Source organism: Tripterygium wilfordii, chromosome 11, assembly GCF_013401445.1.
Source record: "Tripterygium wilfordii isolate XIE 37 chromosome 11, ASM1340144v1, whole genome shotgun sequence".
NCBI classification, from domain to species: Eukaryota; Viridiplantae; Streptophyta; class Magnoliopsida; order Celastrales; family Celastraceae; genus Tripterygium; species Tripterygium wilfordii.
In genome coordinates, this window is record NC_052242.1 from 2720105 (window position 1) to 2744567 (window position 24463).

Consider the following 24463-nt stretch of genomic DNA (forward strand, 5'->3'; position numbering starts at 1 on the left):
AGACCTTTTGATTGGTTAAAGTTATGGAAAAATAAAAATAAAAAATTGGACTGAAAACGAACGCAAACACCCTTAAGAGCCAGCACCTCTTCAAGGGCTGGGGTTTCCGGCCCAGCTTATTACGGGCTGGCCCTTCTCGATTTAAAAAATATTTTAATTGTTAAAATAGGAGAATATATATCACAAAAAAATATTGTGATGTAATGGTTACATCAGTACATGTGTTTTGAGACGTTGCATTAATGCAAAAAAAAATCAATTTTTCATTAAAAGAAGGTCGGGAGGCCGCCCCTTGAGTCCTAAGGGTGCCGGGCTGTGACGTGCAGGCCTGTTCGACCCACAAAACCTCTGGACTTGACTGTGGGCCATGTCAGCACGGCCGGCCCACTCCACACAACTACATAGTACTCTCTCTTCGGACAATTCTATGGGTTTACACGTTGAAATTATCGTACAATTTTTCGTGTTCTTATTATTTTTTTACTTTCCTTTTTTTTTTTTTTAACCTTTATCTCCAAATTCGTTTCTACCTCCTTCACATGCTTCCAACTCCTTCCTTCTCCGCCCTCGCTTTCTCCTCCACTCAGAGAGTAAAGTTGGACCTCCGACCGATAAGGCGATCAGAAGGGTAATGGATAACACAGACGTCTTCTTAGGTCTCCACGACTTCCTAGAACGCATGCGCCAGCCTTCTGCCGCTGATTTTGTGAAATCCATCAAAAGGTCTCTCTCTGACTTTATTTATCTACTTCCTCTCCACCCTTTTGTATTGTGCAGACCTATTGGATTTTCTTGTGTTTAGATTCCCTTGGGTTGTTAGCTATTTGTGTTTGTCAAAATTTGGATTCCGGAGCTGAAGTCAATGATACTAGTTTTACTTCTCGAGACTTTTAAATTTCTAGGATGGAATGCGATTTGTTCAATTGACCCATTATGTGGTGGAATCAGTTCGTGTGTTTGATAATCTTATCTCTGATCTCTGAATCTAGTTGTAGTGGCCAATATAGAAGCCTGGCGTATTTATGAGGTTCTTAATCGGTTGCTATATGTTCGATTAAACGCCAAAAAGGATACTAAGGGCAAGTCTTCGTATTAGAAGTGAGGAATGTGATTTATTCAATTGCTTTATTAGTTTGTTTGGATGCTGCCCATATATCTGATTACTGGAATGTGTTTAGTATGTTCACTAAGGAAGACGAACCTACATAAGGGTGTATTGAGTTAATTATTATACTTCTAATTATTTGTGGTTAAGGTGCAGTTAGACAAAATGGTATTTGGAAAGCTATTAAAATGTTCCTTTTTAACTACTTTTATCACTTGGTTCCGTCCCAAAGCAAAGAGGTGTTCTGAATTTGCAAGACGAATTTTTCGTAGTTTGGGAATGCGAATCTGGAAGTGGAAGAGTTCTACTGTTTGAAGATAGATATTTCAAATGATGATGTTTTCTGCAATATATTTTAGGCAGGCTGACATTGGGATGAAAGAGAGTTGAAATTCCATTCTCTACTTGATTTTGGTGGTTTCACGTTTTGAATTAGGTTACTTATAAAGATAGAAGTTTGTTGCCACTTCAATGATTGCGTTGACATTCTTGGAGCAGGATTTGCATTTCAATTCTTTTTGACGCAGAAACCTAAATTTGCATAAGATGTGAACATTTGAAAGTGGTGATGTAGTTTTGTTACCAGTAGAGGAATGGCTGAGTTACGTGAGTCTGTCCACCTTTTGAGCAAGATTTAAAACTTGTTTTTTATATATTTATATAAATTAATTACTACACTTACTTACATCATTTGAGCCATACGATAAGGAGCGATGCCAAGTTGTCAACGCAATGTACATTTGGCTATTGATTTGATTTTATGCCATAGCTTTTACCACTGATGTGATTTTTGCTCGATGGCAGCTGTATGTACTTTCCTTGCCAAAAGGAAATGTTCAGGTTGGGACAGACTTGGATTTACTTCTGCAAGGGTCATTCTTTTTGTTATGTCTTCTTTTTAGGGGATAACACTTTATATTTATACATAAAGGCGGCATTGTAAGATTCTGCGTGTGACATGTTCTTTTTGGCAGTTTTATCGTATCATTTTCAAACCATGCTCCTGATCCTGAAAGAGACAGCGCTGCGGTGCAAGATTTCCTTGCCAATATGGAGGCAGCTTTCAAGGCTCACCCTTTATGGGCTGGTTGCTCCGAGGAGGAGCTTGAGAGTGCTGGAGAAGTGAGTCACTGGGCTTATACCTAAAAATGTACATATTGTTTCTGGATTCTTGTGATAGTTTCTACGTTTCTGCCTATATCAATTATTCAATTCCTGAATCTATGTTTATGCAAATTTATGTGTATATGGTTGCATCATTTATGTATGTGTCTCTGAAACAAAAGGAAATAACCTCTTTACATATTATGTGGGAGTAAGGTCTGCGTATATCCTTCCTATCTTTGACCCCACTCACTGCTTGTGCATGGGAGTTGTTTACCTTTTTAAGAATTTATGTAGAAATTGGCTATTGAGAATTTTGATCCTTCAACTCTTGTTCATGCAGTTCAAGTAGCTATGAAATTATGACATTAATGTAATCCAAAACAAGTTACGCCAAAAAACTAAATAACAAATGGCTGAAAACTTATTTGAGAACATTTGCCCTTACAAGCCTTGCTACATTTATTTTTGTAAAATTACATACCAGAAGAAGTTCTCCACAAACTATGGCCCTTTTAGTTCTACATTTTCTGATGATAACAATTCACCAAGTAGTGTGTGTGGTTAGTGGGGCGTGCCTCATAACAATAGTTTACTTAAAAGGACTTAGATAAAGCTGATCCAACAAAGAGATGCAGATCACTGAAGAGAATGTGCAATTGTACATATACAAGTTTTTAAAGTGAGTGAAAACATATGTATAAGGGCTCTCTACCTCCGTTCGAGAGACTGGGAAATGTTATGTTTACTCTGCTTTCTTTTGAATACAGGGACTCGAGAAGTATGTCATGACAAAGTTATTTACTCGTGTATTTGCTTCACTTCCAGATGATGTAAAGCTTGATGAGCAACTGTCTGAGAAGATGGCCCTGATTCAACAGTTTATCAGGCCAGAAAATTTGGATATCAAACCAAATTTTCAAAATGAAACATCATGGCTGGTAAGTTGAATATTCACATTTGTGTGACTTTCCCCATGTTTTCTTGAACTTGAGGGTTAGGCTGCCACATTCTTAGTCAGAATAACGGCATTTTTGCTTGTGTAGTTCTCATTTTGATCTTTTCAAGGAATCCTTGATATTCTTGTACATTTTAGAATTTGTCTTTTATGTACTTTTGGTGGGTTACTCTTTTATTTTTTTAAAAACAAACAATGGTTCATTTTATTGTTGCTCAAGTATAATTTGTCTCCTATTTGACATTATAATTTTTCTCTAGCTCAATCAGTTCATTTCTAAGTAAATTTTAACTCATGCAAGAAAGAAGATTCAATTTTTAGTTACTGTACTTCCATTTAATCTGTATGATAAGTCACAAGTTATCTGGTTTGATTTTTTTTCCTTCTCTCTCTCATATTGAATTGTAAATTTCTGGACTGTAAAGTGTAAACACATTCAAGCTACTGTTACCTCGGCTATCTAATTGACACGTTCCCCCTTTCCCATTATTGTGGCTTGGACATAATGTTTCTATTAGTGAGTGTCACTTCTTCATTTATTGGATGTAGTCTAACTGCCTGCATTTTTTTTTTATCTTGAAAGCTTGCACAAAAAGAGCTACAAAAGATCAATATGTACAAGGCACCTAGAGACAAGCTTGTATGCATCCTCAATTGCTGTAAAGTTATCAGTAACTTACTTCTTAATGCATCTATTGCTTCAAATGAGAATCCTCCTGGAGCAGATGAATTTCTTCCTGTCTTAATCTATGTCACAATAAAGGTACGACTGAGATGATGCATGAATATTAATATACTTGTAGCATTCTATTTTTCTAGCCATAAAAAGAAGTATTTGAACTAAATTACTCTGTCCTCGTCTTTGGGTTTCTGTTATAGCATCATTGCTTAATTTGTTTAGAGTTAACTGTATAAATATACCTCTGTCAGCTGTGGCTTTGTTCTAAATAAACTTGGTAATAGACACTTTTAATTAAAAAAATTCAATAGTTCCTGAATTTCAAGCCCTTGCAAAGTCTCTATGTGCATATAAACATTTCTTCTCTCATTTGTTATTTCTAGTGTTTTGAACCCACCACTGTCCTCCACTATACCAACTGAGCTAAGGTTGGAGGTGTGAGAAATTTATTTCCCTTTATGCTGACTACATGCCACCAAGTTAAGTTATGGTGTGCCGCCAGTTGTGACTTGTCTTTCAACTTTCTGGCTTTTGAAAAAAAATGCTTGGGGGTATGTAAATGAAAAACCATACTACTCTCCAGATTTTTGCTAGTATTATATCATCAACTGCTTTTATACTTGACATGGAGAGGTCATGGTATATAACAAAATGAATTGGCAGCATGCAGTTAGTAACCTTTGGCCTGTTATAGGGCAAATTAATTTATGTTGGATTCAGTATTTTAAGTATGGAATACTGAATAAAATCATTAGCTTCTGAAGGAATAGCCTGATTTATTTGCTCTCATTTCTTTGGTTTTTCTTTTGTTCTTTTTGATATAGAATATGATCTGCAGTACACTATGTAATTGTATTAAAAATGCTGTTTTCATGGCTAAACTTATGCAGGCAAATCCTCCACAACTGCACTCAAATCTGTTGTATATCCAGAGGTACCGGAGTCAATCCCGATTAGTTGCGGAAGCATCGTATTATTTTACGAACATGCTATCCGCTGAGTCTTTCATCTCTAACATTGATGCAAATGCCCTTTCAATGGAGGAAGCTGAGTTTGAGAAAAATATGGAATCCGCTCGAGCTCTTCTGTCTGGCCTCTCATCCGATATAGATGGTCTGTCTGATCAATTAAATCAAATTGCAGGACAGACTAAGAGTGGTGAACTTGTTGAATCCAAGCATCAACGTCAGAATTTTGGGAAGGGGAAGGAATCTGCAACAACAATGGCAAGTAAGGAGATACCATCTGCTAAAGATCAATCACTGATGGACAAAGTTCCCTCCCTATCAGATTTGGAGAATAAAGGAGTGTCTATGCTTTTGAAGGAGGATCAAGCAAGCCAAGTCTTTCGGGAGTACCCATTCTTGTTTGCCCATGTTGGTGATCTGACAATTAATGATGTAGAAGATCTCCTAAATAATTATAAGCAGCTTGTCTTCAAGTATGTTTGTCTTTCCAAGGGGTTGGGCCATGCAACTTCATCTCCCCTTCGAGTTTGCATACTCAAATCCTGCATGCTGAAAGTGAGAAGAAAATTGAAGATTCGGGAGCAGTAGAGCAGAAAGATGGATTGCAAAAAGATACGGGTATTCTTCAGGATGAAAGAAATACTGATTCCAATACTTCAAAGGATGAGGCAATGCCACCACTAGATTCGAATGCAAGGAGACGTACAGGTACTGATGAAGGGAATGTCGAATCAACGTTTTCACCAGATGAGGCAACGCCGCTTAGAGATGAGGGACATAATGGTACTTCCCTGTCATAGCTCTCCATAATTATGATGAATAATGTTTTGGATCTCCAATGCATGAAGCCATGGAGATTTTTTGCTTTCCCTTTTCCTTTCATGAAAAGAAAATTTTCAGTATTGGGTCACCGTAACAATGGAGTAACAGATCCCAATGGTTTCTTAATTATTCTCAAGTATATTCTATCTGTGATCTCTTTATTTACCTTTGTTTTTATCCCCATATTTTATCTGGAGGCAGCCATGCCTGTCTTTTCATCCTGCCTCAGAAATGTTCTAAAGTTCTCCCGAGCATTTCTCACATATTATTGTAGGTAAGATTGATGTGACAAACTAGAGCTGGACAATTTATCTAGGAAATGTGGTTTGTTCAGCCCCTTCATAAGAGCTTCTACAGGCTTGACTCATGTGGAAGCTCTGGCATTTGCTGTAAATCTGGCCTTCCACCGAAAAGAAAGCTTACTACTTAGTAGACTTAATATGCCAGTTGAAAATGGATGAAAGGAAAACAAGAAGGAAAAGATGAATCATAGTTCAATGGACTTTCCTTGTTTCCAAGTCCGGTATGTTGTCTTGTTGCTGATTATGCAAGTAGGAATATTTATATTGAATAAAACTACTGTGGATTTTGTATTGTGATTTTGCAAAGTGATATTAAGATTTAGGACTGTATGATGTCGTTCTCGATTATAAAAACACAGACTAATGCTGTAGACCTTCGAAATATGTCTCTTATGCTTTTTTAATTTGAATTTTGTTTCGAATAAAAAAAAAATATTGTTGGATTTGATCATTTGAATAAAAAAAATTTGCCTCAAAACTGGCCCACAGCCGGGGCTATATTATGGTTCAACATTATCAGTTGGGCATAATTTGTGTGGAATATATATATATAACCACGCAATCTGCAATGTCAATTAAGTATGCACCATACACAACATATACTAGTTATTTAATTATCAAGTTCTATGCATGATTGACGTTCCACATTTTTTTTTAACGTTTTTTGGGTTGAGAATTAGTTAATTTTAGTGACATCCTTGTTAGACATAGGCAGTCAAGATACGATCATCGGATGTAATGTAACTTTTGATGACCACAAGAGTTGTTAATTTCTGACTCAGTCACATAATATTCACACGTTACTATTTGATAACTCAAAGTTGAAAATTATTCTAATATACACACACGAGCAAATTTCTCACTGTTTGGATAAATTTTTTATATTATTTTTTATATCACATCAGTAATAGTTTGATTATCCGAATAGTCGAAAACCTATTCGAGAGTACATATTGGAACAACTTTCAAATTTGAATTATCAAATTAGTAAATTTGAACATTTAGTGATTAAGTTGAACCTGATCAAAAATTGAATTATTCCTATGATCATCTACCTGCATCACACATCACACCATCGCAAAGGGAAATCCGTCTCACTTTTAGTTAAACCTAACCCTAAACCACCATAAAAAGTGATTGATAAACAACGAAACGTGGCAATTGATCAGTATAAATAAAACTTGAATCTGGTTTGACTTCTCAATGATTCAAAAAGACAAAAAAGAAAAACACTTTATAGTTTATACGAAGATTAATTCTTCTTTTGCAAGTTAGAAACTTAAAAAAAGAAGACGGGGAATGGGCCACGTTATGATTTTGCAAAGCAATAGCGTGTAAACTTGGCATAATTTTTTTGACAGACTCAGTATTATTCCAAACCAAAATAATGGTTCTTTATCAACGAGAGATTATTCGGTTGACAATCGATTAAATTAGACATATGTGTGTCAAGATTCGATTAACAATCGACTAAGTTAGGCATATGCGTGTCAAAGTTCGATTGATAATCGACTAGATTAGGTATTTGTGTGTTAACCTTCTATTCCAATAAGAAACATATTTCTGAACGGTATTTCAAAAAAAAAAGATTGTCATTTACTTCTCAATCTGAATAATGGTGGCGTGATTAAACTCAGTTTTGTCATTATCTGTTTTGGTTTTCATTAACTGGGTACTTAAATCGGTAGGATGACTCAGTAAACACAGTAAAGAAGAAAAAACAAAATAGCATTAAGCCATTAACTATTCCCATCACACAAACCCACAAAACTTTGTTCAAAACCCATCACTCACAATAAATACTGCTTGGTCTCTTCTTCTTTCTTATTTACCTCTCTGCCTCTCTCTTTCTCTGGTTCTCTGTTCCTCTGTTTTAATGGGAAATGGATACAATCATCGCCAAACTCTTCATCATCTTCATCACAAGAACACATTCCTGCCTATGTTGTGTTCAAGGCCTTCAATCAAAGATGTGGCAATACCCAGATGGAAAAAAGATCGATCTTCTTCATCATCAAACGATCCTCTGTCCCCAAAAATTGATTGTATGGGTCAGGTCAAGCCAAATGACAAATTCAATTTGGGGTTTCACACATCTCGCAAAATTTTAGTCTCAACTAAAAACATCAACAGCCCTGTCAAGTATTTCAAGCTCAAGAAGATTTTCTCAAGCAAGAATTACAGTGTCAACACAAGTAGTACCAGTGCCACACCCACCACCAATAACAACAGAATTTGCAGAAGAAGAGGAGCGAGTTTTAATTGTGGAAGTGGACCCAAGATTGTTGATGGTAAGGAGAATTCTGGGTTTGTCAATCTAGTTGAGATGGACCCTCCATTGCCTGTGATTAGGAAAGTGAAACCAACAACAGATGGAGGAGGTGGAGCTGCGGAGAGTCTTTGGAAGAGGAGATCCGGTGGGGTTGCATTGCAGAGTTTGAGGCTTCAAGAGATTCAAATCAATAGACATGGTATTGAACCAACTACTGTTTGATATTATTGACATCAAATAGTTTGTTGTTCAATTGTATTATTCATTTTGGTGGTGGTGGTGATAATTTAATCATGAATATGCATAAATGAAACTTAGATCTACCTACTCTGTATGTTGATCAGCTGGGTCTGGGATAGCAGTTTCAGGTACAGATCAGCATCAATTGACTCCTACATTCAAAGATTACAAGTCACATTCCCAGAGATTGTGAATGTCAGGATGGTTTGATGACAATTTCGACCAAAATAACCACCCCATCCGTGTTGGTTATATTGTCGAAAACAACACCATATAAGTTTGTCTTTTGGACATTCGATGTGAATCTAAACTAAGGTCGTCAAATCGCACGCCCAGACAACATGATAAGTTGGGCTGAAACCCAACGCATGACCACAAGAATGAATAGTCAGATGTCACAAGTCACAACCCCATAAAACAATAAAACAAGACAATGTAAGTAGTCTGTCAGCAATATTTGAAACTATAGGGGGAGAAAAATATTGAATACGCAAACCATTAACCATTTATGGATCGAAATTATAAGAAATTTATAGGAATTTCAATCACAGTATATCTAAATTGTTAATGCTCTGGGAGACAATAAAACAATGCAAGGTATAAGCATCACAAACTAACAAAATAATCGCTGTAGGGTAAACTACATATATATATCATAAGAAAACTAGATAGCGTTTTGGACAAAGCTTCATTTACACAATAATGGCAAAAAATAACTGGTACCACCATAAAAAGATCTCCCTTAAACATGGATTCAAATACATTCATCAACAGCCATGGCTAAACATCTTTAAACAACAAATCATCAGGAGACAACAATCCACAGAACGAATCGGCTGAATTTCGTTCCATAAATATCTTTCCAAAATATGAAACACTCATCTTCATTGTTTTATGATCTAACATACAACTGAAGTAAAACGTTCCCATGACCATATCCAATAAGATCATTCGAACCCATCATTTTATTTCTCTTCTATGTTTATCACCACTCGAAAACTACACTACTGACTACCCAAAAAAAGGAGAGGGGCGGGGTCGGGCGCGAAAGCTAACTGAGAAATCAGTTTCAGGATTTCCGAGCAATGAACAGAAGCGCATTGTCGCATATCAGAGATCTGAGCCCGATCACCCTGGGATCCTACATCCAGGATAACTAGCAACAGGAACAGAGTTTGATGGAAGACAAAGAACATCTGCACACCTCCTAAATCTGTAATCCATTAGCTAAAAAATAAAGTAAATAAGGTCACAACAGAAAAAGGTTATCTAAAAGCACCATCATCAATGTTACATTGAGTGCATTTCTGTGAGAAGTGATAAGAATGAGGATATATACACCAACTCTACAGACCAAGCACAGCAGGGATACCCTTCCATCCTTGCAACTGACCATGAGCCACTTTACGAACAAGCTGCAGAATAAACCTCATTCACTAGTTAATATCACAACGAATATACAACACTGAAGCCAAAACTTTCCACCACAAACCAGATTGGAACTCCTATAGTCACATTCAAGTTGTCACAGGAGTTCTTTCACTGCATCAACTCTGCCATTCATCACTTTTGCTCAGGTGCAAACCACCTTCTTCTTTTTTCTTTTTTCTTTTTTCTTTTCAGGTTGGTGCTCAGGTGCAAACCTCCCACAGGCAGAAACCAGTTTCCCAGGCAGGTGGCTGTTGACTTCCATCAAGAAGATCAATAACGCAGATATTACCCATCATGAGGCTCACTGGAACAATCATCCTGGATGACCTTTTTATCCTTTGAAAGGCAATCAACTGGGATGTAGACGTATCCTTTGGGTAATTGTTGATTCTTCATAGAAGCTTGATCTGACGTCATAACCAGTTCTTTTTCAAAACTTTCGATGAGCTGTAATTTGAAACATCACTAAAGAATTTTAGATTACATTCACATTCAAGCAGATATCAAGTGATAGAGAATAGACAAGAAAGGAGGACAAGTATTGACCTTTCTTGATTTTGAACTCCATTCTCCATCATCCAAAGAATTAAGAGATGAACCAGAAGGTTTATGAGGGATTTGTTTGCCAGACAATGGCACCCCATCTGTAGCCTTTCTTGTAAATATATTTTGGGACAAGGAGCTGTCATCTCTCTTTTGGTCAGTGTCCCTGGATACAGGAACCTTGATGAAGTTCTTAAAAGAAAGTGTGCTGTCGACAGTTATATCATCTGACCGCTGGATTGCTTCACTGCTAGATTTGTAATCCTCTGTGTGGCCTTTGAGGGATATTGTAGCTGATTCTGAACTATCTGGAAGGAAAAAGGGACTACAAGAAAGCACAGAACGAGCAACGTGGTCTCTTTTGTAGGCAAGTATGTCATGTGAACAAAGAACCAGCTCCTTCTGCAAACATTCACAAGAGAGCACGTTCTCACATTATAAGTTCTTCTCACACAAATCCAAGCATTACATTTTAAGATGATTGGCTATTAAAATTGAGATGCATTGGCATGAACCAATTAGTCCAAACATCTACCTTTATCTTTTCGCGTCTGCTAATTCTCTCACAGATAAGGCGTAATCTCTCCAACTCGACCTAACAAAGGGCATATAAATCAGACGATTAAAATTAAACAAGCCAATGCAAAATGTGGGAAAATAACTGTAATATAACCATAAATTAAATGTATAAAAACTACTAGAGGAGAATTTCCACAAACAAGAGAAGATTTCACCATAATAAATGCATTCAACTTTAGTAAATGTCACCCTCAAAAAATAACCCCAATGCCAGAAGTTACATGGAAGCAATCCCATAATCATAATGCAAAAGAGATTCTATAATACTAGCCACTTTACAAGGCATGAACACAGATCCACAACCAGGACTTCGCCCAAAATTCCACTACTAGGGACATAAACAAAAAGCACCCACAGTGACAGTCCCAACCATCATCGTTGTTTTCAAAGCTCTGCTCCCAAACAATTTGGGGTCAAGAACGATTCCACAGGAGACGTTAACATGGTAATTGGGGTTTTCAGACAAATTTTGGCACCACATCTAACATGATAAGTAGGTACTATCTAACAACAATTTTGTGGGTTATTTTTCAGCTGCTTCCAAGGTGTATTGTTTGGATGATCTGGGGAGAGAGGAATTGCAGGATTTTCGACTAAGTAGAGTCTGGTTTTGATAGTTTCATAGACAGCTGATTGCCATGCTTGGTGCCTTAATAAAACAAACAATGATAGAAAAACCCTCACCCTGATTTGCTTGATACTCCTCAACTCCTCAAGTCCATGTTTTTTAGTCTCAGCCTATGCAAGTCAAGTGGCACAATAAGAAGTAATGGAAAGAAACTACAGAATCGAGAGTACTTCATATGCACATATGACAGCCAGACCTTTGTCCTTTGTTCCAAGCTATGTTTTTCACAGTAAGCCTTGTGTTGCAACTTGCCACCACTAGTCTTAATATTCATGTAGAAGCCAGCACTTCTAGCACACGATGGATGAAATGTGGTCCGACAGTGACCATAGTTACACTGCAGAGGATGAATTCATAAAAAAGACAATTTAATAATTGAATTATGCTATGAACACAATTTGATGAAACAATACAGATGATGGAAAACCTCACCATTATACAAACACCGTGTTTGTGATGACAGATACAACAAGTGTCAACCCCCTTTGTAAGTGTCTCCTGGATTCCACAACATAGAGGAAAAATTACAAGGGACTGTAGAATGCTTACTCTTTAGCTCAAAATGAAAAATGATAATTGAATTGTATCATGCTTCACGCTGAATTAATTTATCCATTTAGTAAAATAACAGAATAAGTCAACTAAACAATTAAAAGTTCTGACACAATTTATTGTAGCTTAGCAGTAAGTATCAGAATCACCACCAGTTATGGCAGGCACATACCATTCCTTCAACAGAATTTACTTGTCCTCTTCTGAATGCTGATTCAAAGATCCACTAAGAAAAAAAAACAAGATTCAATAGCATTTTTCAACAGAAGAGCACAGGTTGCCCAGAAGATGATATTATCAAAAGTATTAATATAACAAACAAACAAATATAATAATTCACCTCTGCACAAAAGGCATGGACCCATTGACCATCAGAAGATTTCCTAAAAGCACCGGTAGTGCCACCACATAAACCGCATTCTGCAACAAAATAGGGTTTCTCCAAAAAATTGACCGTAGGATCTCCAGGGCATCTGGATGGCAACAATGATTCACATAATTCACAGAACCATGGACCTTTAGATTCTTTCAAACTACGATAGCAATCCAAATGTACTGCAACCTGTTAGCAGAACACTTTGTTAGCCTTGAAAGCAGACAACCAAAAAGATAGCATAAAATCCAAAAGTAAGATACAATGCACAGGTTAAAAACCTTGCAACCGGAGCACACTAAGATAGGGTTCAGCATTGTGTCAAATCTTCTGCATACGTCACATGATCTAGGATGGTCTTTGGAAAAATCTGAAACAGACTGAACATAATCAAAATACTTTTCGGTTGAAATTCTTGGGACAGCCACCCTTGAAAGTGTCTCCTTTGGCCGAGGCATCAACTGAGAAGAAGTGCCAATCCTTCCACTAGAGTTATTCAATTTCATCAAATTCTGCAACGAAGTTAAATATTATTTGTAACAACAATAAACAGTGTGAACAATGATTCCATAGGAAATTTCCATCAGGTAAAGAAACTAACTCATCAAAAAAAAAGTACCTCCTGATTAGCAGACTCATCAAATGCATCTTTTCTAAATGATGAAAACCTAGATGAAGCAGCAGCTGCAGCAGTTGCAGCAGCTAGCACAGCCTGGGCTTCTTTATGCTTTCTTTCTTTCCTACCCTGCTTCTTTGCTTCTCTAAGGTCACAGAGATATTGGCTAACAAGCGCAGCATCCCAACTTTGGCTATGTGCCACATCAATTTCATGTGATATGCTCTCAGCAACCTTATGAATTAAACCATCTGCAATAACAAATCATAGAAAAGTAACCATTAAGCTCATATGTACCCACATGCAAACAAGTAAAGTGGTAGCCATCAAATGTCACAGAAAAAGGAAACGAAGAGACCAGTGAAGCTCTTTCTTCCAACTGCATTCCCGAGCAATCTGTGTTGGAAATAAATAATTTCCCCTTCAACTTCATCTCTAGGGCACAGCTCTAGAGGTCCAACTTCCCTAGCCTCAGCAAGCTCTTCTAACTTTGCCCTATCTAATTGGAAAATCAAGTCGCTGCAATCTGAACATTGATTTTGGCGATTACAGCAGGCACTGGCATGGGAAGATTCTTCCAGACGAGATCTTCTTTCCGGCTTTGGATCTGCAAGAGTGAACTCTCAATTAGATAAACAACAAAGGAACATACAAAAAGGACAGGGCAAGGAAGAAACTTTACCATCAAAATCATACATCCTATCTCTTCTACCTTCAACTTCATAGTCTGTGTTCTTTAGAAACAATTCACTATGCATATGCAACTTCTTACTGATGTAGGGGTGAATGTAACAATTAGAAGCTGCTCCCATCTTTCTGCGGCACAAAAAAATGCAGAAATTCAAGAAAATTTACTACTGAACCACACTTTTAAAATAAGTACCTAAAAAACAAAAGGAAAAAGAAGCTTTTCAGAGGTCCAAACATGCAATATAGGGGAAAAGAAAAGTCCGCACAATATAAAAATCTTACATGAGATCAATGGCAACTGAATTTCCATTTGCACAAACAAGACTTCCCTGATTGCCATTCCCTAGAATATCCGGCTGAGGAACAGCTGCTACCTTGGGCTGACTAAGTGCTTGTAAGTTTCCATTTGATGGCTCACCTGAAACATCTGCAGAAATACTCTACATTTGTCAAAAGAAACAAATAATGGCATTATACAAAAACTCAAAATTGAGCTGCACCACAACATAAACAATGTTTTTTTAAAAGCTAAAAATGTTTTACTGACATGGAGACCACGGGGCTGCCATCCAATAACAAAGGAAAACATAGAAGGTTAGACAAAATTGGGCCAGCATATTAGAGATAGCAGCATTCTATGAAGTTTTCCCAAAAAAATTGGGGGGAAAAGCCACAATTAAATATCAGTTCCGACATGCATTCATAAGAAAAAACATAAAGCATAATCAATGTAGTTTTGTAACATCGACGTGATCATTTTAGCACCGATACTAATGCAAGGGATCTGCTGAAACAAGTTAACAGTTATCGGATAAAAATGTGATTACGAAGATGCTGCATGCAAGTCTACGATGGACTTCTATGACTAACTTATAATTTTAATTTTGACATTTTTGTACTTGGTTTTCAGGGAAGATTTATATCAGTGTATACATTTAGATGCAAAATGCAAATCAAATGGTGAACGTTTTCTTTTGTGGATTTTTTTGAAAAAAAAAATCATGGTAACCAGAATGTGACAACACAAATGAGAATCTAATCAGAAAATGATTCAGTAAAGCATACCTTCAGACTTAGGTGAATGACTTGCCACAGAATCATGAAATCCATCAGGATTAGACGAGCTCTAAACAAGCAAAAGAAGAAAAAGAAGTTACACCATTAAACAGAAACTTGGTAACGGCAAATTTTTTATTATAAAAAAAACACACAACTGAGAAAAAAAATATTGTAATAAGATAATGATGGAAGAAGGACAATTAAGCAGGCATGCACAATGGAACTCGAGCTCAAAGGTGCAAGTGTCATATGGAGTACAGACATCAGCACAAGGGAACTTGAGCTCAAACAACGCATAGTTTGTCAAAACCTACGGTCCTCATTAATAATGTTCCCCATTTTCACTTATTTGAGAACTTGAAAAAACAGGTACAGAATAAATCATTTGAAGGGAAAAAGGACAGATAACAGACTGTTTCAGGCCAAAATGTGCTTGACTAACACGCACTTTGCTTCCTTGACAGGGGCCTTGGTGTTTTAAATTTATAACGTGCAAACCAATCAAATTTCAGCTGTACATAACCAGTCAATTTTCAAGACCCTAGACCCTAAATGCTAGATAGGTCAATTTTAAATTAGAAAGACAAATATTAGGTGACGAAAATGTGGAAGTGCTATTTGAAAGGAAAAAAAAAAGAAGACGAGTAATAAACAAGCGCACAATTGAAAATCTGGAATGCAAATTCTGTCAACCAACAAACAAGACCAAATATATAACCACATTATCAAAAGTTAATAAAGCAAACCACAAACCAAAGCATAACAAGAAGATTTGAAGTAAGATAAAGGGACATGGTAAGAATGTAAGATTACCTTTTCACAAGCATTGGTGATGGTCCGTTCACTTGAATTTTCTTGTTCATCACCGACCACTCCGTCTACTTTAACCTCATTGGTTGCTATCCCAATCTCCTTTAAAAATTCCTCATAGAATGGAATTACTTTGTCATTACTCAAAACCCTAATATTGTTGTTGGTTCTTCTCCTAGGAGGTATACACTTAACAGCAACAGGAACCGTTATACCAGACTCTGTTACGGTTACACTATCAGGAGAATCAACTGTTCCATTCTCATCTTTTAATGGGAATTTCACATCAACATTCGGATTTTTCTGCAGAACACCCACGTATGCATGATTCCTGAGCCATTTAGCTATTTTAAATCGCAGCTGAGGAGCCAAGCTATCATTCTGAAAAAGGAAAACCACTAAATCAGAATAAAACAAAAGAAAAGGCAAAAAAGGAAGAGTTTTACTTGCTTGAAGTACTTTAAAACAGAATAGGAGTTGATTCATTACAGCAAGTTTAGAAGATAATGAATCAGGTGGAATGCCAATATCTGACGCCACTTCTTTAACACTGACTTTCCCACGTTCAATTAACTGCAAGATTAGCAAACGTAAGATGCAAAACAAGCTGAACGTTAATAAATGTGAAAGAGTATGGTTAAATATTCACGAACAAATACTGCAAGACATGGGGAGAATGCTGGAGATGTGTGTGTGTGTGTGTGTGTGTGTGTGAGAGAGAGAGAGAGAGAGAGAGAGAGAGAGAGACCTTCTTCAGAATCGGCGCAAGATTCACACAGTCAAATGGCTTAAAATCATCACTGTTTCTCCTCTCTGACATAGACATGTCAGCCATATTTTTCGCTTGCTGGGTATCAGCAGATTCTGAGACAATTTCAGTTTTTAGTATGGTATCAGACAAGCCAAACGCTGCTAATTCTCCATCATTGCATTTATCATGAGAATGACGAGTTCCTTGGTGGACTGAAATGTTATCACCACTTCTGTGGCTATCCAGCTTGTTCATCGACAATAATGAAAGTTGAGTGGTATCAGACACATCACCATTAATAGAAAGAGAAGAATGTCCTTGTGCCGTACTAGAACTGCCAAGGCCATCTGAGTGCTTTAAGCAGAAAGCCCGTAGCTCAACCTATAAAACAGTAAAATAAATAGCAAATTTCATCAGAAACTCCATAACAGCTCCAAGTTGTTATAATAGAAATAGAAGCGGTAGCATCTTTTTGAAAAGTAATCACAATGACTAAGATAGAGATGAAAGAAATACATCTTCACATCCATAACTTCCCCAGACCTCCATTCTGTTTCCAGCCTCCCTCGCACAAATAGGATGAAAAGAAATTCTACAAGCTCCTGAAAAAAGAAACCCCAAAAAATCGCACATTAAAACTGGAAATATGATTACCTTGTCAACAAACCAAAGAAAATAGCATGAACAGAAAAAGAGGACACACACCCGAAGACAACAAATAGTCCAATACTAAGCACCTCAGTTAAATCATTAATGTTAATAAGAAATACACATAAACCGAAAAAGATAGAAGAGCAAAGGAAATCTCAAGCAGCTATTGATGTAGCATACAGTGAAACTGGAGAGTAAACTAAGGTATTATAGAATCGTAAAAGAAATAGATAAGGAATGGAATGATGTTGACAATATGATCACCAACAAAAGCAGCTAACTTACACTACTCTTAACAGACTCATTGATCTATAAAGTGTGGCATGGAAGTCTATATACAACGCTTTTTTATCACCATATATTCTAGAAGCGACTACAAAACACATGTCCTACAAGATACCGTTCACAGACCTATTGTCGTTTCATGTTAACATGAATAATCCACAACCACACAGGCAATAATAACAATCTTAACATGTGATCAAGAATTACAGAAAGGATGAGTACGGCCACCACAACTAACCCTTCATCTGTTCATCGTAACATGAATCTGAAAATGAGTTCATCAAAGTTTTGCCGTATTATAGACAAAAGGTTTAAATATCAAAAGTTCAATAATTAATGTCAACTTACGCATCCAAAGGAACACGATTGAACTAAGTTCACTTCATCTTCAATTTTATGTAGGGTCAGGAAATGCTGTAAGAATCAAACTGCCCATGAGACTCCCCATCAAGACATCATACTTCCATAATAGGGTGACTAGTAGCACTGTTTCTATACAGTAAAAACCCCACGAATATTCTCAATAAATATGTTTCATACTATGCTGATTTCATCGTTTGAGGGGATTATAGCTTCCGAAACTCCTAATAAAGGTTAGATTTATAGGGTATCCCCTCAATATCTCTCAAGTCACTAGCTTCTTTTTCACATCTAAAATAAAGCACCACTTTAAAATGGCTTAAGACACTAGTAAAATAGAAATAAAAACTAAAGGCATCACCATGGATACATCTGTCAAATCCCTGGATATCCTCAAAATTGACTACTTTCCAAAAGAATCAAGCAGGTTGACCCTCACATGTCATACCGTTACTTCCACACCCGAAACGCTGAACAGGGTCATTTTAAAATCTTTCTTAAAAGAGCCACATACTAATAACTTTCCCTTTTCATTGTTCTAGAACCCTTATTTGTACACTTTTCATGCCATACAAAAATAATAGTGTTCCTATCGAGTTCCTGCCTAAGGCCTAATTTTAATTTCCATCACTTTCCTGGGAAGAAAACAATGTTGTGACAATTTGGCATAAATCCAACTCCAAAACTAATCAAAAACATTTTAAAAAATCATGTTATAAACACCTCAACCATATATGAAATGAGTACGAGTGAGATTCACTGGGATTGCACAACAATGGTCAAATTCCGCTCCAAAACCCTCCCAAATCCATAAAAGGTAAATAACTCTCGTGCATAAGGCTCCCGCATTGGAGGCAAGATGGCAAGACAAGCATACTCTTACCTATGCAATGCCCAAAAGTTATTACTAAGATTTGAATCCATGAACTCTAGGTTGCGGTATAGTAAACTTACCATTGGGCCAAAGGACCGAGGGCCTCTTAAATTCATAACGATAAAACTAATAGTGAACAATTGAACATTAATGTCAACAAGTGCATCGAGTGAAAGAAAGATAAAATTATGGAAACATTGATGCCAATAACTACAAACATATCTTAAGTAGCCTTGAAAGGGGTGAACCTTGTATTAATGGTAAAATTGCTTTGTTCACCTCCCCCCCCCCCCCCCCTCTAGAGGTCACAGTTTCAAACTACAAAAACAGCCTCTCCGCAATTCAAAAGGTTGCTTACATCCACCCTTTCCTAACTCCGTCTCCATAGGAGAGAGTTGTGCACGGTGCACCAGATGCTATTTCTTTTTTATCTGAAGATGCATTTAGTGATTAGTTTATAATGTTTGCAATCAGCTAACTCTCAAACAGATTCTAAACCCCTTTAATTTTCAATGTAAATCAAGATTAATTGACATAAATTTCCACATGTGATTCAGTAAACGCCTAAAGGGTAAACAACCCATATGAACAAGGCTCCCGCAATGGAAGCATACGGGGAAGAGCAAGAAGCATGTAGCCTTACTCGCTCATTAATGCAGAGAGGCCTTTTTTAAAGGGTTTGAACCCATAGCCTGTAGGTTGCTTCCATGCAACCTTACCACTGCGCCATAGGTTTTGTTTCCATCGAAGAGTTGTTCTTTCCTAATTCAAAATTTTAAGGAGAAAATCCTGCTCCTAGCATTCTAACAAAATTTAGCTTTTGAAAGAAGCAAACAAGGAATTTGTGCTAAATAGAAACTTACAAAAAAGCTCCTGATAGTTTAATCCTCTTAAAACTAGTGGTTGATTACCAACCTGCCACAAGATCGTTGACAAACTTGTTCCTCATACATAGCATCCTAAAGAAAAAATATCCCGTCCAACTAAATAAAAGATATTATGCAAAGAAAATACCATAAAAAGCAAGAGAAGTAACTGTTAAAGCTTTATTAAGAAAATGCAAAGCAAACATTCAATACATAAGGCAGCCATAGTTGTGAAAAGCATGAAGTGCTTTATGGCATTAAGAACTCATGTCACTCAAGCACTGGGCACTGCAACAGATGCTAGGCAAGCAAAAATATTTTTGGAAGTACAGCAAAGATACTATACATTTACACTCAATTAGATTCAAACATCATAAACATAGCAACACTTCAACCTCCAAAACGACCAATATTCAGCTCCATCAAACTAGATGTTCACTCTTGAATAAAGCTACACTTTTCATCAGAACATTTTTCTCTCATAGTTTATGTTAGAAACCAGACATAGGAATATAAGATATCAGTAGAAACAAATCCAAATATGATAGCACTAAGGGACTATCAATAAATGCAACATCAATCGGTTTATGGTGATTCACTTTTCTCAATTAAACAATTTGCCATTTCTGTTGTCAACAAAAATATTATCAGGTTTTTCTGCTACAGTAGATTTATGCCTCCTATCCCTCATTACTTTTTCCGCTTGAAACTCTTGTCACATTCTAAGTGAGTATCCATGCAGATGCCAATGGTACATAATTAAACCCATAATTGACCTGACATAAATCAGCAAGTAAAATCCTAGATAAAATCATGGGAATAGAAATTCAACATAGGCATTAACCAAACATGGTTTTCCCTTCGAACAATTTTTAATAGTAATGAAAGTTCAATATTGTTGAAAAATACAAATCCCTGGAGCTACCATAGTTGGTAAAACCTTATGATGCCTGCTACGTACAATAACAGGTGGGAAGGGCATACATCACATTGATGCGCCTAATATCATATTGGTAAAAGAACTCACGATTTGCACACCATATTGCACAACCATGATCTAGAAGGTACCAAAATTGAAACGGTATTGCATGATACGATTTAAAACGTGCAAAACACTGAAATGCAGATTCTTTTGTCTGAAGATTTCAAAGACAAAACAAAAAAAAAGAATAGTATGCAAATAAGATTGGCAACTATATTTCCCTCCCTTCTTCGTTTCAGTGTGAACTCTAAACATAGAGAACGTAATGTAGATGATTAGACAAATCAGTTGATGGCTAATGTGGAAGTTATAGAGAGAATCCGATAGAGAGAGAGAGAGAGAGAGAGAGAGATTATGTAGTACCAATTTTGAGCTCTAATGGATGGCTTGTTGCTTCAAAATTTCTGTGAGTGATTGAGAGACTTTTGTGTTGTAGGGGTTGAATGCGGGACGTGATTAAAAATCATAAAATTTAGAACCAAGTCATCTCACATCTGTTGGTCTGAAACATGGTCCTCTGAAAAAAACAAGTACCAATTGAAAACCAGACTTTGGCTTTGACCCTTTAGAAACTGGGCTTTTGTCTCAGTTACCATAATGTTGCTTTTCTTCATCGTTGGCGATGATGCCTTTGGAAGATCATAATATACAAACCTCTAGTCCCCACTATAAAACACTAATGTAGTAGTTCTAAGAAGTACCCATAATAACATTACAAAATACACGATACAATATGATATCAACAAATTAATAAATATCAATAGACTCGACAATACAGAACTTAACAACTATGAGAACTGCACATCACTTAGAGGGAATAAATTCCCTTCACCATAATCTTCAGAAGTTTCCATTAACTGCTTCCCACCACACTTCCAATTCTAAATGTGATGGAAAATCTCCAAGGCAGGTCAATTAACTGAGTTTCAATTATTCCTAATTCTTAAATAGAATTTTCTAAATTATTTTGGCCCGCTCTGAATATGAGATATTCTTCGATTTTAGATATCTTTGATAGCATGGAACCTGTCCAAGGCAGGGACATTTGCACTGCCAAGCAGACCCCCCCGATACTATCTAATGAATATTCTCTGTCACATATTATGAAGACTTCATCCAAAACCTTCGATTAGAAACATCTTAAGTAGAAAGCATCAAGCGACATGAATTTTACAGTGTATGGGAAAGAATCTATAATTGTACACCGCACTTACACTTTTTTTGAATGTAGCACTTGTACTTAGTTAGGGCATCACCAATCGCGAGGAAATTCACTAAAAGAATCCATCCATAGAAACATCAAAACCTCAAAATTCAACACCACCTAAGCCTTTATTTCAATGTAAAACAGTTCCACAAGTAAACACGTTATCATTCTTCCACTCAGAAATATACTTACTGAAACAGGTATGAGATATACAAATAACGAAAATTGCATGACAAATGCTAGTTGTAAATACATCAACTATAATTCTGGTAAGAAAAAACAAGACCCTGACTCTGCATTTTAAAAGAGGCAGAGGAAGCCACAGGTTAGAATTGCTACAATGACTCTCTAGTATACCACCAATAAAAGAGGAAATGCAGAATGGAAATTGAAATAAATTAAAGAAACACAAGACATACCATGACTGCACCGAACACATGTGCCACACTTCACCTTGCATATACTACACACTAATTTCCTCCGGGTTTCCTTTATTTCTCCCATGTTCATAATAGGTTCCATGTTCGTCAAGTCCTCTATATAGACCTCGGGCATCCAGAGAGAACAAAACAAGTGAGCGAACTCCCCGCATCCATCATTTTTTACCCTCTTATCAACAGATTTCAAAGCACCACCCTGCTTCGGGCAAAGTACGCAGGGGTTCGATGAGCCACAACTAGCACCCTTACAGTTACACCAAGAACACAACCAAGAGTCATTTACAACCTCTTCTACACCATAACATTTGTGATGAACAGTAGCCTTGCAAGAACTGCAGACAATCAATTGGTTTGACTCGTTACCCATGTCCCCACTACAGCAAAAGTCACATAAAGATGAGTTCCCCATACAAGGATGACCAACCAAAACCTTTTCCAACCCTGCATCACCACCTAGAAGTTTCCTCTTCTTAGAGGGGCGCTCTGATGCCAACAAAATCCTATTCCTACTTCCTAAAATCCACTCAAAACTGCCAGCTGAATCTCCTGCAGAACAATTCTTTCCATCTTCCTTATCCAAGGATTCAGCTAATATACTGTTGATTTCCACAGACTGCTGGTCCTGGCTATTTTCTTCTGTTCTAAACCCATTCCCATTACCCACATTGGTTGTCTCAATGCATTCCACATTTGCAACCATCCCATTCCCTAAATGCGGAATCAAAAAACACTTCCTAGAAGCTAGAGAACTAAGTGAAGATACCTTGTACAAAGCATCGATATCAGGCAACGTCAAGTCTCTGAAATACACCTCCTTATCATCCCAAAAATTGGCCCCACGAAACCTACCACCAGCCCGGGAAGACTTCTTGTCAGTACCAGAGTGACCCTTTTTGCGCCTCTTTCTACTATCAGGCGGCTTCAACCAGCTGGCCAACCTACTAGGCAAAGTAATTATACTAGAAGCTGAAGCAGGCCCGTCCTCAGGGACATCGAGAGGGGAACGCTGGCTTAGTGCTTTTCGTGCTTGGGAAAACAAATCAACCCCTACTGAAGTGGGATTCTTTGTTGCTAGTTGGTTCGCCACAGTGGTCACCAGAACCCCAGAAGTCGGTAGGCAAGGCTTTTCCTCGGTGCAACAACCTTCGTCCCCACCAGTGCCCATCATAATCGTCCGTTGGTGGCATGGGCATCCAGTCATCAGCGACACCAGCTAGGGGCACCATCAATTGCGCATTCCATCACCGAAACCTAGACCACTCAACCCTAAACCGAAAACCTAGTTTCAAATCCGTCTATTGTCCAATTCTCTTCACAACTATGGCGCAAAGAAAAAAAAATTAATTGAAAACCTAAACCAAACCCTAATTCCAAAAACCTAATCTAATTGTTCCAGTCCTCACGTCCACCGGCGAAAGAGAGAGGATAAGCTCCTCCTAGGGTTACGGCTTTCAGTTATTCTGATTCGTCTTCTTTCGGATCCGTTTTGTTTTTTAGAGCGGTTGCTTTTTCTTTGGCGCAGTTCAATTTCGCTTTCGAGGGCTGAAGAGAGAGAGTCGCAGGCAGAGAGGACGGTTTGTTTTTTAATTGGGTTTAGAATATGGTTGTGACGCAATACGAACGATGACTTGGTGTGGGTGCGCCAATTCATGTACGTGGGGTCCGAATATAGGAACCAGCATCAACCAGGTCAATTTCCCATTTCGGATTCTACTGGGTCACTGGTTAGGTAATAAAAAAATAAAAGGAATAATTTAAAATAGTTGATAAATTTTAAAAATAAAAACCTAACGGTCATTAGGCGTTGTAAAAATTATAAAAGTTTCAATGAAATAAACAAAAAATACTATAGGTTAAATAATTTGTCGTACATAATTTTGTTTTCTGATGTAGAATATAATTTTAACATACGATGCCTAATTTCCTTATTACATGCTTTCCATACAAGTTTTTATTGCATATTTTGATATAATTCTTTTTTAGTCGGTGATTGGGTTGAAAATAAATTAAAAATAAAAAAATCTAAAGTGGAAGGTAAATATTCCTTTCATTATATAATTCCATATTCTAATTTTCTATACATGTTTTTATAGCCTAATTTTTTTAAAAAATACCTAACGGTCATTTGGCGCTATAAAAATTTTAAAAGTCTCAATGAAATAAATAAAAAATACTATAGCTGAAATATTTTTCGTATATAATTTTGTTTTATAAGGTACGAATATAATTTTAACATATGATGCCTAATTTTCCTATTACATGCTTTCCATACAAGTTTTTATTGCGTATTTTTGTTGGTGATTGGGTTGAAAATAA

General features: G+C 36.9%; 3 protein-coding genes across 4 annotated transcripts; 2 read left to right on the top strand and 1 right to left on the bottom strand.

The window, feature by feature from the left end:
* The first annotated feature begins 496 nt into the window (after nucleotides 1-496).
* Nucleotides 497-5758, top strand: LOC120009693 (vacuolar protein sorting-associated protein 9A-like). The gene is given in 6 exon segments (XM_038860377.1): nucleotides 497-723; nucleotides 2080-2227; nucleotides 2980-3150; nucleotides 3751-3930; nucleotides 4737-5315; nucleotides 5318-5758. Coding segments are annotated over 6 exon segments (1467 nt in total). The 5' UTR covers nucleotides 497-631; the 3' UTR covers nucleotides 5615-5758.
* Nucleotides 5759-7814: 2056 nt separating this feature from the next.
* On the top strand, nucleotides 7815-8643 carry LOC120008662. Its single transcript, XM_038859052.1, has 2 exons — nucleotides 7815-8409; nucleotides 8555-8643. Exons 1-2 carry the CDS (start codon nucleotides 7815-7817, stop codon nucleotides 8641-8643), a joined length of 684 nt encoding a protein of 227 aa, XP_038714980.1.
* A 632-nt stretch (nucleotides 8644-9275) lies between these two features.
* On the bottom strand, nucleotides 9276-23744 carry LOC120009189. Of its 2 annotated transcripts, XM_038859661.1 has the most exons (20): nucleotides 22127-23744; nucleotides 16999-17084; nucleotides 16480-16863; nucleotides 16221-16304; nucleotides 15735-16112; nucleotides 14928-14988; nucleotides 14185-14289; nucleotides 14145-14154; nucleotides 13855-13988; nucleotides 13531-13779; nucleotides 13176-13423; nucleotides 12838-13068; nucleotides 12524-12745; nucleotides 12356-12409; nucleotides 12064-12129; nucleotides 11828-11968; nucleotides 11688-11741; nucleotides 10960-11019; nucleotides 10428-10826; nucleotides 9276-10328 (listed from the first exon to the last, which is right to left on the bottom strand). In XM_038859661.1, the coding sequence occupies exons 1-20, from the start codon at nucleotides 23346-23348 to the stop codon at nucleotides 10167-10169; spliced, it is 4350 nt and encodes a 1449-aa protein (XP_038715589.1). In that variant the 5' UTR covers nucleotides 23349-23744; the 3' UTR covers nucleotides 9276-10166. The 2 variants fall into 2 exon arrangements, with proteins under 2 accessions (XP_038715589.1, XP_038715588.1); XM_038859660.1 differs by having other exon boundaries at nucleotides 14145-14289.
* Nucleotides 23745-24463: the final 719 nt, after the last annotated feature.

What these genes read in the sequence shown, in the direction of transcription:
- LOC120008662 (XM_038859052.1), top strand. Translation starts at nt 7,815, where the DNA reads ATGGGAAATGGATACAATCATCGCCAAACTCTTCATCATCTTCATCAC. An exon ending in GATTCAAATCAATAGACATG is followed by an intron (nt 8,410 to 8,554) that starts GTATTGAACCAA and finishes TATGTTGATCAG; the next exon opens with CTGGGTCTGGGATAGCAGTT.
- LOC120009189 (XM_038859660.1), bottom strand. Translation starts at nt 23,348, where the DNA reads ATGACTGGATGCCCATGCCACCAACGGACGATTATGATGGGCACTGGT. An exon ending in TCATTCACCTAAGTCTGAAG is followed by an intron (nt 14,290 to 14,927) that starts GTATGCTTTACT and finishes GTATTTCTGCAG; the next exon opens with ATGTTTCAGGTGAGCCATCA. An exon ending in GGAGTTCAAAATCAAGAAAG is followed by an intron (nt 10,329 to 10,427) that starts GTCAATACTTGT and finishes TTCAAATTACAG; the next exon opens with CTCATCGAAAGTTTTGAAAA.